Source organism: Podarcis filfolensis (genome assembly GCF_964270895.1).
Source record: "Podarcis filfolensis genome assembly, chromosome: 18".
NCBI lineage: Eukaryota > Metazoa > Chordata > Lepidosauria > Squamata > Lacertidae > Podarcis > Podarcis filfolensis.
Genome location: NC_139622.1, coordinates 11,578,388 through 11,593,435, shown reverse-complemented (window position 1 = coordinate 11,593,435; position 15,048 = coordinate 11,578,388). Strand labels below are relative to the sequence as shown.

The 15,048-nt window shown below is 47.7% G+C and overlaps 1 protein-coding gene across 10 annotated transcripts in view; it reads right to left on the bottom strand.

Annotated features, from left to right (window-relative positions):
* TCF3 (transcription factor 3) overlaps nt 1-15,048 on the bottom strand; it is a 90,091-nt gene that overhangs the window by 33,271 nt on the left and 41,772 nt on the right. For 5 of the 10 annotated variants that reach the window (XM_083594541.1, XM_083594545.1, XM_083594549.1 and 2 more), the window contains exons 4-7: nt 10,513-10,586; nt 9,572-9,665; nt 4,476-4,534; nt 2,836-2,965 (exon numbers count right to left, since the gene is read on the bottom strand). In XM_083594541.1, the coding sequence (XP_083450667.1) occupies nt 2,836-2,965; nt 4,476-4,534; nt 9,572-9,665; nt 10,513-10,586 (357 nt within the window). Of the gene's footprint in view, nt 1-2,835; nt 2,966-4,475; nt 4,535-9,571; nt 9,669-10,512; nt 10,587-15,048 lie in introns of all 10 variants that reach the window. The other 5 variants (XM_083594548.1, XM_083594543.1, XM_083594547.1 and 2 more) reach the window with 1 other exon arrangement.

The following is a 15,048-nucleotide window of genomic DNA, read 5'->3' as shown; positions in this document are numbered from 1 at the left end:
AGACTCCCCCCAAACATCTTGTTCTCACGGGGAGGGGGCGCAATTAGATGTCCCAATGGGAAACCCCCCAAAACTGCATACTGCTACCTGTATACAGTGGTTCCTTGGTTCCCAAACACCGAAAACCTGAAAGTAAGTGCTTTGGTTTTTGAACATTTTTCGGAAGCCGGACGTCCAACGCGGCTGTTGGCTGTTGTTTCCGGGGCGCCTGCGCCAATCAGAAGCTGCGCCTCGGTTTCCGAACATTTCAGAAGTCAAACGGACTTCCAGAACGGATTAAGTCTGGCGCTTTTGTTTTCGCTCTTTATTTTGCGATTTTGTTTTTGAGGCTTTTTCGATTCATTTCTTTTTGTGACTGTGCAGAACCCAGTTCAGCTACTGATTGATTGATTGATTGATTGATTGTGTGACTACAGAAATGGATAAAAGTCCCCCCATCCAAACCATGACCATCATCAGTGCAGGCAAGAAAAAATTTTTTTTTATCTTTATCATCTACAATACTGCCTTATTTATTTTATAAGACAGTACATTGATTCTTGCTTTCATTTTATGGACCAATGGTCTCGTTAGATAGCAAAATTCATGTTCAATGGCTGTTTTAGGGGTTGTTTTTAAAAGTCTGGGGCGGGTTAATCCATTTTGCATGACTTTCTATGGGAAAGCAGCGCGCCTTGGTTTTGGAACGCTTTGGTTTTGGGACGGACTTCCGGAACGGATTAAGTTTGAGGACCAAGGTACCACTGTATCCCCGCAGCTTGAATTTCCAACGGTTATCCCTTCTGCCAAACCTCGAATGCCAAAATATGAAACCCCCACTCAGCCCCAGGAATTTGGAACAGGGAGTCGCACAGAGACACGACAGCTTCTTGGGTGGATAGTAATAAATGATAATAATAAGAATAATTTATAGCCCGCCCATCTGGCTGGGTTTCCCCAGCCACTCTGGGCGGCTTCCAACAGACTATTAAAATACAATAGTCTATTAAACATTAAAAGCTTCCCTGAACAGGGCTGCCTTCAGATGTCTTCTAAAAGTCTGGTAGTTGTTGTTCTCTTTGACATCTGGTGGGAGGGCTTTCCACAGGGAGGGCGCCACCACCGAGAAGGCCCTGTGCCCGGTTCCCTGTAATTTGGCTTCTCGCAGTGAGGGAACCGCCAGAAGGCCCTCGGGAGATGGACCCAGGTGTCCGGGCAGAACGATGGGGGTGGAGACACTCCTTCAGGGATACTGGGCCGTTTAGGGCTTTCAAGGTCAGCACCAACACTTTGAATTGTGCTCGGAAACGTCCTGGGAGCTAATGTAGGGCTTTCAAGACCGGTGTTATATGGTCTCGGCGGCCGGATAGGGGCTCCAGAATCTGGGAAAGTCTTAAATATCCTTTTTTTTTTGCGGCACAAAACGGGTCCCCAAAACCTCGGCGCTAAGACCCCGCAGGCCAGAGCAGGCTGGGGGGGGGAGAGGCATTTAACAGAGTGAACCTGCTCTCCGCCAGAACAGGTGGATTTCATTAGTTCCAAGGCGGGGGGATGAAAGCGAAAAACGGGGGGGAGGGAAAGGGGCAGGAAATTGTGCAGGAGGGAGACCGTTGGGGGGGGGGGGCGTGTGGTGTTGCGCAGGCAGAGCGGCTCCACGCCCCTTTCCAGACAGGGAATGTTCATGGGATTTTATTATTTTATTTTTTTGCACACAAAAAAATGGTTTTGCAAGAAAATGCCTCTTTGCTGGAGGGCTGGGGGAACAGGCAGGAAGAAAGGATAATAGGGCATTTTGGAAGAAAATGCGTCTTCGCTGGGGAGGGGAGAACAGGCAGAAAAAGCTAGGTTTGGGGCATTTTGCAAGAAAATGCATCTTCGCTGGGGAGGGGAGAACAGGCAGAAAAAGCATAGGTTTTGGGGCATTTTGCAAGAAAATGCGTCTTCGCTGGGGAGGGGAGAATAGGCAGAAAAGGCTAGGTTTTGGGCATTTTGCAAGAAAATGCGTCTTCGCTGGGGAGGGGGGAACAGGCAGAAAAAGGATATGTTTTGGGGCATTTTGCAAGAAAATGCGTCTTCGCTGGGGAGTGGAGAATAAGCAGAAAAGGCTAGGTTTTGGGCATTTTGCAAGAAAATGCGTCTTTGCTGGGGAGGGAAGGACAGGCAGAAAATAGCAAAGGCTGCTGCCAGCCAGAGCTGGATGAAGCGATGTTTCGACTCGGTGCAAGATGCCTGTGCTTGCCAACTTCTGGAGAATCTCGGTTGTGTTTTTATTTCCGGGACGACAGGTTTCTAGACCTCGTTGTGCAGAGAAAACTCGCTGAAAAGGGTGGCTATTGAAGGCTTCATTTATTTGGGGGTGGGGTATTGTCTGCTTCCTTGGCTACTGCCGCCCCGAAATAAAGTAGAATAACTTAGGCAAGGTTTAAAAAGGGGGGGGGGGGAATGAAGCTTGCTTTTTTTTTTTTTTTTTTTTTTGCACATGGCTGAGTTCTCCAGCAAGCCTCCATTCCAGAGATTCCTTTCCCGCAATGAATGCCAGATGTCTGGAAGCGGAGCAGAGCGTTTCCTGTACGCACCTCTCTCTCTGTTCTGCCCCGTAATAAATGGGGAGGGAGGGGATAAACGAAGAGCTGGGGGTGGGGAAAGGAGAGCTTCTGCCGGTCCGTGTAGGCAATATTCAGCTAGATGGGCCAATGAACAGGTCTGATTCCCGGCCTCTCCAAGCAGGGTGGGAAAGGAGGGATGCTGCCAGTCCGTGCAGGGAATATTCAGCTAGATGGGCCAATGAACAGGTCTGATTCCCTGCCTCTCCAAGCAGGGTGGGAAAGGAGGGATGCTGCCAGCCTGTGCACATACCTATGCTGCTGTCTGCCCCTCTCCGGCGAGGGTTGTTGGCGTACGGGTAATATTGCGAGCCGCCCTTCACCCCCGTCGGCGACAATGCGCTGGGGCTCGAAATCCCCATTTCGCTGGGCAGGAAGCCGGGCTGCGGGGACGAGAGAGAGAGGAAGACAACAGCGTCCGTGAAAAAGAGAGAATAATAATAATAATAATAATAATAATAATAATAATAATAATATATTATTTATACACCGCCCATCTGGCTGGGTTTCCCCAGCCACTCTGGGCGGCTTCCAACAAAACACTAAAATACAATAACCTGTTAAACGTTAAAAGCTTGACATCTGACGGGAGGGCGTTCCACAGGGCGGGTGCCACCACCGAGAAGGCCCTCTGCCTGGTTCCCTGTAACTTGGCTTCTCGCAGGGAGGGAACCGCCAGAAGGCCCTCGGGAGAGGGACCCCGGTGTCCGGGGTGGAGACGCTCCTTCAGGGATACTGGGCCATTTAGGGCTTTCAAGGTCAACACCAACACTTTGAATTGTGCTCAGAAACGTACTGGGAACCAATGTAGGTCTTTCAAGACTGGTGTTATGTGGTCTCCACTCCCAGTCCCCAGTCTGGCTGCCGCATTCTGGATTAATTACAGTTTCCAAGTCATCTTCAAAGGCAGCCCCACGTAGAGCGCATGGCAGTAGTCCAAGCAGGAGATAACCAGAGCATGCACCACTCTGGCGAGACAGTCTGCAGGCAGGGAGGGTCTCATCCTGCGTACCAGATGGAGCTGCCCTGGACACAGAACTGACCTGCGCCTCCATGGACAGCTGTGAGTCCAAAATGACCCGCAGGCTGCGCACCTGGTCCTTCGGGGGCACAGTTGTGGCCTGGTTGTGGGTGCGAGAGAAGCAGCCAGGCAGCATATGCCGTTGTGCGACCCACGGCTCGGCTTCAGAGAAAGCCGTGTTTCAGCTTCCCCCTGAAACCATGAAGACTAGCGCCTTTGGGGAGAAGCGGAAAGTTGCTCTCAGTGCAGAGCTATAGGGGCAGCTTTGCTGCTGCTGCGTTTGGATCCTGCCCCCCATCTTTGCCCCCCCCCACGCTTCCTCCCTGCAAACAATTCCCCCCCAAACCCCACATAGAAACGCAGAACATTAAAACCCATCGTCGGCTAGCATTTATGCTCCTCTGCTTTAAAAAATTAAATTGCACCGAGGAGCCAGTCCCCACGCAGCTGTTTCAGAAACGCAGCGTTGGGGAAAACCAGTGTGGGTTTTAAAACAGCGTCTTGGTTGGAGGGAGAGGGAGTACAGGATTGCAGAGTCGGGGAAGGGCCCTCAAGAGGTCATCCAGCCCAACCCGCTGCTTTCTCGACGAAAGCATCTAAAAAGGAGCAAGGAAATCTGATTTCTCGGGTGCAAAAAATGAAGGTGCAAAGGCCTCTCGGAGTTGGGAGTTTTCTCCGCAAACCGCTGGGGTCTCGTAGCCGAACGAAATCTCCACATTCTGCAGCAGTCTACCTGCAAATACCCGCAAATATCCGAGCCTTTCTGCCATTCGCTGGTGGGCTCTGGGAGACCAAACGCCTGCCAAGATCCGTACTGGCAAAGCCCCGAATGGCAAAAGGAGATAATGGATAAGTTAAGGAATTTTGCTCACCTGGTTCAGAGCTGGCATGTCTCTTCCGAATGGGTAGGCGCCTCTTTCTGTGCCTTTCCCTAGAGAAAAGAAGAAAAGGGAAGAGAAAAAAAAGAGTCTGTGAGCACCCAAAACCGGGGGGTTGGATTGCATGACCTCTGGAGTTCCCATTCCAACTTTTGTTTTTGAGGACAGAGCAAAGAATTGAGGGAGAACAGGCCTGGGAGCATTTGAGCTCACGTTTTCAAGCAAAGCTTAAAATAATAATAATAATAATTATTATTATTATTATACCACCCTTTACCCAAAACGTTAAAACCTCCAAAACGAATGCACAGATCAGGGCGAAATCTTGCCCTTCCGGAATCCGCACTCCTCTGCATTTTGAGAAATGCATTCTGCCGAATTTTTGGAGAGGCGTCCGGGCGAGACAAAAGGAGGTGTTGAAAAACACATTTTGCGATGAAATTGGGACTTAAAAATACACATTTCCGTATGGGTTTTCGGAAAGGAAAAAAGGAAACACAGATTAATGTGGAAATAGGACAGGATGTAGTTGATAATGATAATAAGAAATATAAAAACATAATAAAACATTAAATCTTCAAAAAACACAAAAAAACCCTTCCCTATACAAGGCTACCTTCAGATGTCTCTTAAAAGTTGCATAGTTCTTGACATCTGGTGGGAGGAAGTTCCACAGGGCGGGCGCCACTACCGAGAAGGCCCTCTATGTCCCCGTCTATTTTTTCTTGTCTCTCTCCCCCCCCCCCCCCCGTTATTTGTTTTTGACAAACTGGAGGAAACGGGAAAATTGGGGGGACAACCGCACCATTTCCCCCTCCCGGTACACCCCAGGCCTTTATTTCTTGAGCTATGTCAGACGAAGAGGACAGCCTTACGAAACAGGACTGCCTTTTGTCCAAACGTATGGCAAGAAGGGTGTTATTTTTCCCCCTTCCAAAAATGCCTTCAGGCGTCTCCTAAAAGTTGCATGGTTCTTGGCATCTGGTGGGAGGGCGTTCCACAGGGCGGGCGCCACCACCGAGAAGGCCCTCTGCCTGGTTCCCTGCAACCTCGCTTCTCGCAGGGAGGGGAGACCCTGGGGAGAGGGACCCCGGTGTCCGGGATGGAGATGAAGGGATGACGTTGTTTACGGCTTTCAAGGTCAGCACCAACACTTTGAATTGTGCTTGGAAATGTCCTGGGAGCCAATGTAGGTCTTTCAAGACTGGTGTTATGTGGTCTTGGTGGCCGCTTCCAGTCACCAGTCTAGCTGCCGCATTCTGGATTAATTGTAGTTTCCGGGTCACCTTCAAAGGTAGCCTCACTTAGCAGTAGTCCAAGCGGGAGATAACCACAATGATAATAATATAGGATAGAGAGAGTTGTGCATCAAAATCATTCCTGTCTGAAGGGAGGGTGCCACCACCGAGAAGGCCCTCTGCCTGGTTCCCTGTAACCTCACTTCTCACAGGGAGGGAACCGCCAGAAGGCCCTCGGGAGAGGGACCCAGGTGTCCGGCTGGACGATGGAGGTGGAGACTCTCCTTCAGGTCTACTGGGCCATTTAGGGCTTTCAAGGTCAGCACCAACACTTTGAATTGTGCCTGGAAACGTACTGGGAGCCAATGCAGGTCTTTCAGGACTGGTGTTACGTGGTCTCCATTCCCAGTCCCCAGTTTGGCTGCCACATTCTGGATTAGTTGCAGTTTCCGGGTCACCTTCTAAGGAAAGCGCATTGCAAGATTCGCTGCCATGTGCCCTCAAACTGCCTTCCCTCGTTCCAATTTGAAGGAGAGACAGAGCTGGGAATTATCCTGGTGGCTAACAAACAAGTAAACGGGCAAAAATGTAATATTGCTTAGGGCTGCCGTACGGCTGTAATTCCCCAGACGTAGCCAGGATCCGTCCGCTGAAAACGGCGTCCGGGCGGAATTCTTCCAAAAAGCGGCTAAAATGTCCCGGGGGGAAACCCGGTAATAGGGCATTCCCTTATCGGAATCACTGACTTTTATTTTTTGGCAATGTCCCTTAAAAAAAGGTGTGTGTGTATGTAAAAAACTTCCATTTTTCTTTTGGAGATTTTGCAAAAAAACCCCACACAAACAAATGTCGAAATACGGCCACCCTATGCTTTTCCCCGACGCCCACATTCCCCGACTCTCTGGAGAAGCTTAGCGTTAAGTCAGCAAGAGGTCGCGGGGTTGCAGGGCAAAATCTTTTAACTGACCTAATTCCCCCCTGCCTCTGTCAAAGCGGTTTAGGAGCTAAATTTGCCACGCGGAGGACGGCCTCTCGCAGGGCCCCCCCTTATTTCTCCCTCCACTCCGTGCAAAAAAAAATGAATGCCGCCGGTTTCGTCGCCAGATCTTGGGCCTAAATCGCCTCTGCCTGGTGAGAGAGCCGTGAGTTTTTCCCTTATTTATTTTCTCACACACATACACATACACCAGGGTTAAGGCTAAACCATGGTTAAGAAAAGCAGGTGCAAAACTCAGAGCTGGCGCATTTGCCCAGGGTCCCAGGGACCAGAATGAAAAGTGTCTGAACATCTATTACATTACAACAACAACCAGGGTTAACGCTAAACCGTGGTGAAGAAAAGGAGGTGGAAAGCCCAGGGCTGACGCATTTTCTCAGGGTCCCAGGGACCAGAATGAAAAATGTCTGGACATCTCTCTCTCTCTCTCTACCTACCAGCTAAACCATGGTTAAGAAAAGTGGCACAAAAATCCAAACCTAAACCGCGGTTCAGAAATGCGCTGATGCATTTTCTCAGGGTCCCAGGGACCAGAATGAAAAATGTCTGAACGTCTCTCTCTCTCTTTCTCTAAGCTAAACCATGGTTAAAAAAAGCAGGCGCAAAAATCCAAAGCTAAACCGCGGTTCAGAAAAGCAGGCGCAAAACCCAGAGCTGATGCATTTGCTCAGGGTCCCAGGGACCAGAATGAAAAATGTCTGGACATCTCTCTCTCTCTCTCTCTCTCTCTCTCTCTCTCTCTCTCTCTCTCTCTTTCTTTCTCTCTCTCTCTCCCCCAGCTAAACCATGGTTAAGAAAAGCAGGCGCAAAAATCCAAATCCAAACTGTGGTTAAGAAAACCAGGGGCAAAACCCAGAGCTGACGCATTTGCTCAGAGTCCCAGGGACCAGAACGAAAAATGTCCGGATCACCTGAATATCTATTTTTTTAAAACCAAACCAAACCAGGGTTAACGCTAAACCGCGGTTAAGAAAAGTAGGCGCAAAACCCACAGCCGACACGTTTGCCCGAGGTTCCAAGAACCAGAACGGAAAATGTCTGGATCCAATAATTCCGGCGCGTCCAACAGATAGACCTTGATCTACTGGTAGATCACGGGACGTCTGTGGCAGATCACTGGCTCCTCAAGTGCAACAACTTTAACCTCTAAAAACAGGGATCTCCTTGCTAAAAAAAGCTCAGCAACTGTGACCCCCGACCCCCCCCCCAAAAGGGGTTAGATCACTGCCAGTTTTGAACTCTGTGAGTAGATCGCGGTCTCTTGGGTATTGGCCACCCCTGAAATAATTGTATTAAAAATGCAATTTTTTTGGGGGGGGGGGGAAGTGGCAAGAGAGGAAGGAGGCGAGATAAGGTAGAAGAGATTAAAGGCAGCGATTGGCGTGGTGGGGGGAGGCCGGGTGTGTGTGTGTGTGTGTGTCTTGGTCAGCCTGAACCGATTAAAAAACAGTGTCCAATACGGTAGCGGCTCACAACGCCAAATAGATTAGCAGGCCGGGTCTTTTCGGAAAAGGAGTTAATTGCTAGAAATAACGATCCGCCCAGGGCTTATCGGCTCCCAGACTAGTTAACCGCTATTCGCAACCCCCCCCCCCCAATAAAATAAAACCCCAAACCCACCGATTCGTTTGCAGGTATGCAATTTTGCAAAAGGGATGAATGGAGATTTGATTGGCATCTATTTATTTATCGGCACGGGTGAATTAACAGACACCCCCCCTCGGCCTTCCCTCTTTCTCTCCCCCCCCAAAAAACACCCGGATTTGCGGGGATTAGCAGAGTCTCAGACTCAAGGGGGGCGTTTCGGAAGAGGGGAAGGGCAGGATGCAAACTGCTGCTGCCGGTCAGACATGGGCAAAGGTGACTCCCCCAAAAAATTCACTTTGGGGTTCCCCATTAGGGCGGTTCATAAAAAATTGTGGGGTTTTTTTATATTAAACGCCTGCTCCAAAGGTCTTATTTTACTGCACTAGGGATTATATAGCTATATCTGAAATTCCATGGATATCGGTTAATATCTTGACCCCCCCCCCACTGAACTGAAATTTTGGCCTTCACGACATAGGAAAACGGCAAAGTAAACAGCTATTTTTGCGGAGGGGGGTCAAGATATTAACTGATATGCATGAAAATTTCAGATATAGCTATATAATCCCTAGTGTAGTAAGAGAAGACCTTTGGAGCAGGTGTTTTCAATAATAAAGTTTTTTGTGAACTGCCCTATTAAAATAATAAAATAAAATAAAATTTTATTATTATTGAATTGATTTTAGAATGTATTTCGTTCTTAGCCGCTCTGAGCCTGGCTTCGGCTCGGGAGGGCATGATATGAATAAAATATTATTATTATTATTATTATTATTATTATTATTATTATTATTTTATTCCCTATCTTTGTGGACCCCACGCATGTGGTTGAGAGGTTAGGGCGGCAGACTACGGCGCAGGTTCGAATCCCAAAAGTCAAGCCGTCCGGCCACATCCCTCCCGGCTCTGTGTGCGAAAGCAGCCGCCCCGGTACCGAAAAAGCTCGTTCTGGCACTCAGCGCATGCTCAGAGGCGGCCTTGTTCTTCCGTCCTGTACACAAAGCAAAACGCAGAGCCGACCCAGCACGTCTGAAGCGACCGCCCTCTGCAACCTAGAACACAGAAAGCTAGCTCTGGCCTGTGATGTTCGCTGTACCAAATGCCCCATTGACTTTAGTGGTGTCCGCACAGGCTGGCAGCAGCTACTGCTGCGAAAAATAAAGTTTGGGACACCCCAGCGGACATCTAGCCCACCCCGCATCGCGATGCACCTCCAGCGAGAAATTTTGGAACAGGAAGGTTTTCTCCGCCAACGCAGCGGCTCTCACCTACGATCCCAGACCCCAGGAATGATGACGAAGATAGGCTATTATGGGATGGGAGTTCTCTGTGCTCGCCGTAGTGGGAGCCCTCGCCGTAGCCCTGCTGGAAGAAAAGGAGAAAGAAAATATTGTAGGAGCCGGTCCTTAAAAAACAAATGTAACAGGGTGGATAAAAATCAATGATGAAAAAATAAATAAATCAGATTTTTTAAAATTTTAAATAAGATTTTTAAAATAAAATGCTTTTTTTTGGGGGGGGGGATTTTTCGAAAGATTTTCTATTTAAGTTGCATTATAGTCCACCAGGAAATAAGGGTTTGTTTTAAGCTTTTCATGCGTGCTAAAACTCTAAGTTTATTATTATTGTTGTTGTTGTTTTCATTCTAAGGTATAATCGTTTAACCACATCAGTTAACAAACATATGCTACAAAGTTATCATTTTAGTTAAATAAATTGTCCAAATTGTTATTCACGAAACGATGATTTTTCTCCTTCCAATAAAGTACAGCAGAAAAAGTCGTCTGAATACACACAGTTAACTCATTAAACCTCGCCATAATTTCATAATTATCCGCTTTCTGTATTGCTAATCGTATCACCAAATCAGTAAATTTTTGATATAACTGTAAAGACTACTCTGGAAATTTATTATTCCAAAAATGAAACCTTCATCCGGTTGTCAGTATTAAGAGTAGACCAGCAAGGCTGAGTCTTTCTGTAAAAAAAAATTGATTTATATCAAGTGTTACTGACTAGTGATTTGACCTGTTCTTTCTATTCTTCTTATATTGTATTGTTGTTTTACTACTATGGCTGACGCAAATAAAGATTCATTCATTCAATTGCATGCACCCCTATTTGCAACCCCCCAAAAAATGATTCTCAAAAGGCAAGAGATTATAATTTTTTTGCTCTATTTCAAAGTGTTTTTTCTAATTATGCTTACCCTGACTTGGTCAAATGTGGAGTTATTCTGATCTCCTGCTGTCCAGGACCCAGAGGCCGGCCGCTCGTCCAAACCTGATGGAGAAGGGGGGGAAATAAAAATTAAACCAGCCCAGGAAATTATTATTATTATTATTTAAAGGAATCAGCTTTGATAAGCAGTCCCATCGTACAAAGACAGTGTTCTCCTGAAGCTAAAACCGCTTTCCTTCCACAAACAGAGCAATATTTGGATGTTTAAGAGAGAATAAAGAGACTTTTTCCTGTTTTGCAAAGCTCCCATGCAGGGATACTCAGCTTCAGAGCAGAACTGGATGATAGATTTTTAAATTCCATCATGGGATGGAATTGCATGCAGAAAGTTAGGGTGTCAGGATGGGGAAAAGGTTCTATTTTGCGTTCAAAGGACAGAAAAGAGGGGAGAGGCGGGGTGGGGAGAACGGCGAACTTCCCAACTTTAGTTAAATCCATATTATTTTCAGTAGCCTTCTGAAAAAACAACACCCGAAACTAAATATTGGAGGGGGGCGGAGTTGCCCCACACTTAATTTGGTTAAACTGAATTATTTTCCCCAAATTGTTATGGTTCCAGTGGTTTCGTATTCCCCCAGAAACAGACCCTATTGGCCCACGCCCTGGGCTGCTAGCTTTCTGCTTGCAGGGAGTCAAAGCAACAGCCCTCCTCAACTTGCCCAGCTGGGGAGCGCAACCCAACGGGCAGAGGCGAGGGGGCTGAATGGGCAGAGCACGTGCGCCGGGTTCGAATCCCGGCGCATCCAGATCGGGGGGAGAATGTCCGCGGCCTGAAAGGCGGGAGAGATGCTGCCAGCCTGTGTAGGCAACACTGCCCTGGAGGGACACAAGGGTCTAACAGGGCAGTTTCCTACAAATGGGCCCGTTTTATGGTGTTACAGTGGTATCTTGGTTCTCAAACGCCTTGGTTCTCAAATGCTGAAAACCCAGTAATAATTGCTTTGGTTTTCGAACGTTTTTCGGAAGCTGGATGTCCGATGCGGCTGTCAGCTATTGTTTCCGGGGCGCCTGCACCAATCAGAAGCCGCGCCTCGGTTTCCGAACATTTCGGAAGTCAAACGGACTTCTGGAATGGATTAAATTTGGCGCTTTTGTTATTGCTATTTATTTTGTGGTTTTATTTTTGAGGCTTTTTCGGTTCGTTTGTTTTTGTGACTGTGCGGAACCCAGTTCAGCTACCGATTGATTGATTGATTGATTATGTTATCCATTTCGGATTAAAAAAACCCAACCAAGCAATGACCGTCATCAGTGCAGGTGAAGAAAAAAAAGCGATTTTAATTTTTATCATCTCCAATATTGCCTTATTATATAGTACAGCGCATTGATTTTTGCTTTCATTTTATGGATCAATGGTGTCGTTGGATAGTAAATTTCATGTTCAATTGCTGTTTTAGGGCTTGTTTTAAAAAACTGATCCATTTTGCATGACTTTCTATGGGAAAGCGCTGCCTTGGTTTTGGAACGCTTTGGTTTTGGAACGGGATTTCCGGAACGGATTAAGTCTGAGAACCAAGGAACCTCGGTCCGAAATGCACGCCCCGATGCGAGTGTGCAAGGCTGGGTGTGCAAAAGTGCAACGCCGCGCGCACACACAAAAACACCCCATTGTGTGAATCGTTTCCCGCACCCCCCCTTTCCATCTTATTATTATGTGAATCGCAGCCTTCCCCATCTCCCCTCACTGTTCATTTAACCAGAAACTTCTTTCAAAATTGCAAGGCTTCCATTCCGCAGCCTTTTGTGTTAATCATTTCCCTGGAGAATCGGTGTTTAATTGCTGTCTAATTTGCATAATTATGCATATTAATCTCCACACCTAATGAATATTCATAACCCTCATTTAGATTTTGTTTCCTAATCAAAAAATAAAAAATAAAAATACCCCGCTCCTCCTTTTTCCCCCAATCCCTGCTCTCTCCAATGTGATTACTTTGCGGAATCGCGGTGGCGGAAAAAAAGATGTTAATGCGACTTGGGATAGTATTTTTTTTCGGAGGGGCGAGCTGTGCATTCCTGTCGCCTCCGACAATAACTTTTGCTCTGAAAAATGCGCCATTTACTCCCTCCCACCCCCTGGTGACCCCCCCCTTTTTTGACGCTCCGTTCTAGAAGAGTTTAATCTGCGTCGGCCGAAAACGTGAAATTTACAAAATCCACTAATAAAAAGCAGGATTTGAGAGCTTCTGTAAATCACTATACAGCCGGGTCAATGGACATGGGTCTCTGCCCGCAAGGAGCTTACAGATCCTACATTCCGACACAGAGGACCGGTTAAAGGAGCAGGTCAAATGATAGAATCATGGAACTGTGAAAGGGAACCCCAGCGGTCATCTATTCCAACCCCCTACAATGCAGGAATCTCAGCTAAAGCATCTGCTTAAAATCCTTCAATGAAGGAGAGTCTGCTACCTTCTGGGGTGTTAGAACAGCTCTGACTGCCCAGAAAGCTTTCCCAGATGTTGAGTCGGAATCTCCCTTCTCGTCGCTCGAAGCCGCGAGTTCGAATCCTACCCTCAGGAGCCGGAGGAACAAGCTTGCTCCCTCTCCCACGTGACAGCCCATCTTGGAAGATGGCTCTGCTGTCTCCTCTTTTCCAGGCTAAACATCCCCAGCTCCTTCGACCGTTCCTCATCAGGCTCGGTTTCCAGACCTTTGATCATCTCAGTCTCCCTCCTCTGTCCACCTTCCAGCTTGTCCACATCCATCTTAAATTGTGCTGCCCAGAACTGGACACAGGATTCCAGGTGTGGTCTGACCAAGGCAGAATAGAGCAGGACTAGTAATTCTGCTTAAAAAGCAGAGACATCACCTTGCCAACAAAGGTCTATATAGTTCAAGCTCTGGTTTTCCCAGTAGTGATGTATGGAAGGGAGAGCTGGACCATCAAGAAGGCTGATCACCGAAGAATGGATGCTTTTGAATTCTGGTGCTGGAGGAGACTCTGGAGAGTCCCATGGACTGCAAGAAAATCAAACCTATCCATTCTTAAGGAAATCAGCCCTGAGTGCTCACTGGAAGGACAGATCCTGAAGCTGAGGCTCCAAGACTTTGGCCACCTCAGGAGAAGAGAAGACTCCCTGGAAAAGACCCTGATGTTGGGAAAGATGGAGGGCACAAGGAGAAGGGGACGACAGAGGACGAGATGGTGGGACAGCGTTCTGGAAGCTACCAGCATGAGTTTGACCAAACTGCGGGAGGCAGTGGAAGACAGGAGGGCCTGGCGTGCTCTGGTCCAGGGGGTCATGAAGAGTCGGACACCACTAAACGACTAAACAACAACAAAAATTAATTCCTATGATCTGGACACTAGACTTCTGTGGATGCAGCCTAGAACTTAGTTTTTATTTATTTTTTTCTGCTGCATCACACTGATTCATGTTTGGCTTGTGGTCCACCAAGACCCCCAGATCCAGTTCCCGGTTCCCCCTATCCTATATTTGTGCATCTGGTTCTTCCTGCCTTGGTGTAAAACCTGACATTTATCCCTACTGAAATGCACATTTTTAGCTTCGGCCCAGTTCTCCTATCTGTTAAGGTCACCTCGAATGCCAGTTCAGCGTTTTTGCGCCCCCTTCCAGTTTGGTGTCACGTGCGAATTTGAGGAACATCAAAAACAGAATATTCTCCATGCAGACGCTCACACATTAAATGGAGGCGGCTTGAAAAGGAACTGGGCACAACACACGCCGGCCAACCTTACAGGGAGGGCGTTGTGGGAAATAAAGCGCAGAAGCCACTGCCAGTCCCTTTATAATGAACTAGAAGCCTCGCATTCAAGGCTGCTCTGATATTCAAATAAACCCCCAAACCAGTTTTGAAAATGTCCGTCTGCAACCCAACAATATCTGATGGCACGAAAGCCTGCTCCTCAATTATGATTAAAGGTAAAAGTAAAGGGACCCCTGACCATTAGGTCCAGTCGTGGCCGACTCTGGGGTTGCGGCGCTCATCTCGCTTTACTGGCTGAGGGAGCCGGCGTATAGCTTCCGGGTCATATGGCCAGCAGGACTAAGCCGCTTCTGGCGAACCAGAGCAGCGCACGGAAACGCCGTTTACCTTCCCACTGGAGCGGTACCTATTTATCTACTTACACTTTGACGTACTTTCGAACTGCTAGGTTGGCAGGAGCAGGGACTGAGCAACGGGAGCTCACCCTGTTACGGGGATTCGAACCGCCGACCTTCTGATCGGCAAGTCCTAGGCTCTGTGGTTTAACCCACAGCGCCACCCGTGTCCCATAACTAGCTATATGGTCCACTGTTGATAAAAATCAGTATTTTTCTTTAAGCAGAGACCAGTGAAATTAAAAAAATACGATGGCTTCCAGCTCGCCAGGAACTTTTAAACGCACCACGTCCCGTCCGGTCGGCAGGAAGGGACAATAACAGAGGGCTCCCTTTCTCCCTCCCACCATGGCTACGTTAATAGAGTTATTAAAACGGGGAAAAGAGAGAAAGAGAGAGAGACCCCACAGATTAATTATGCATTTTAATAACCCCGA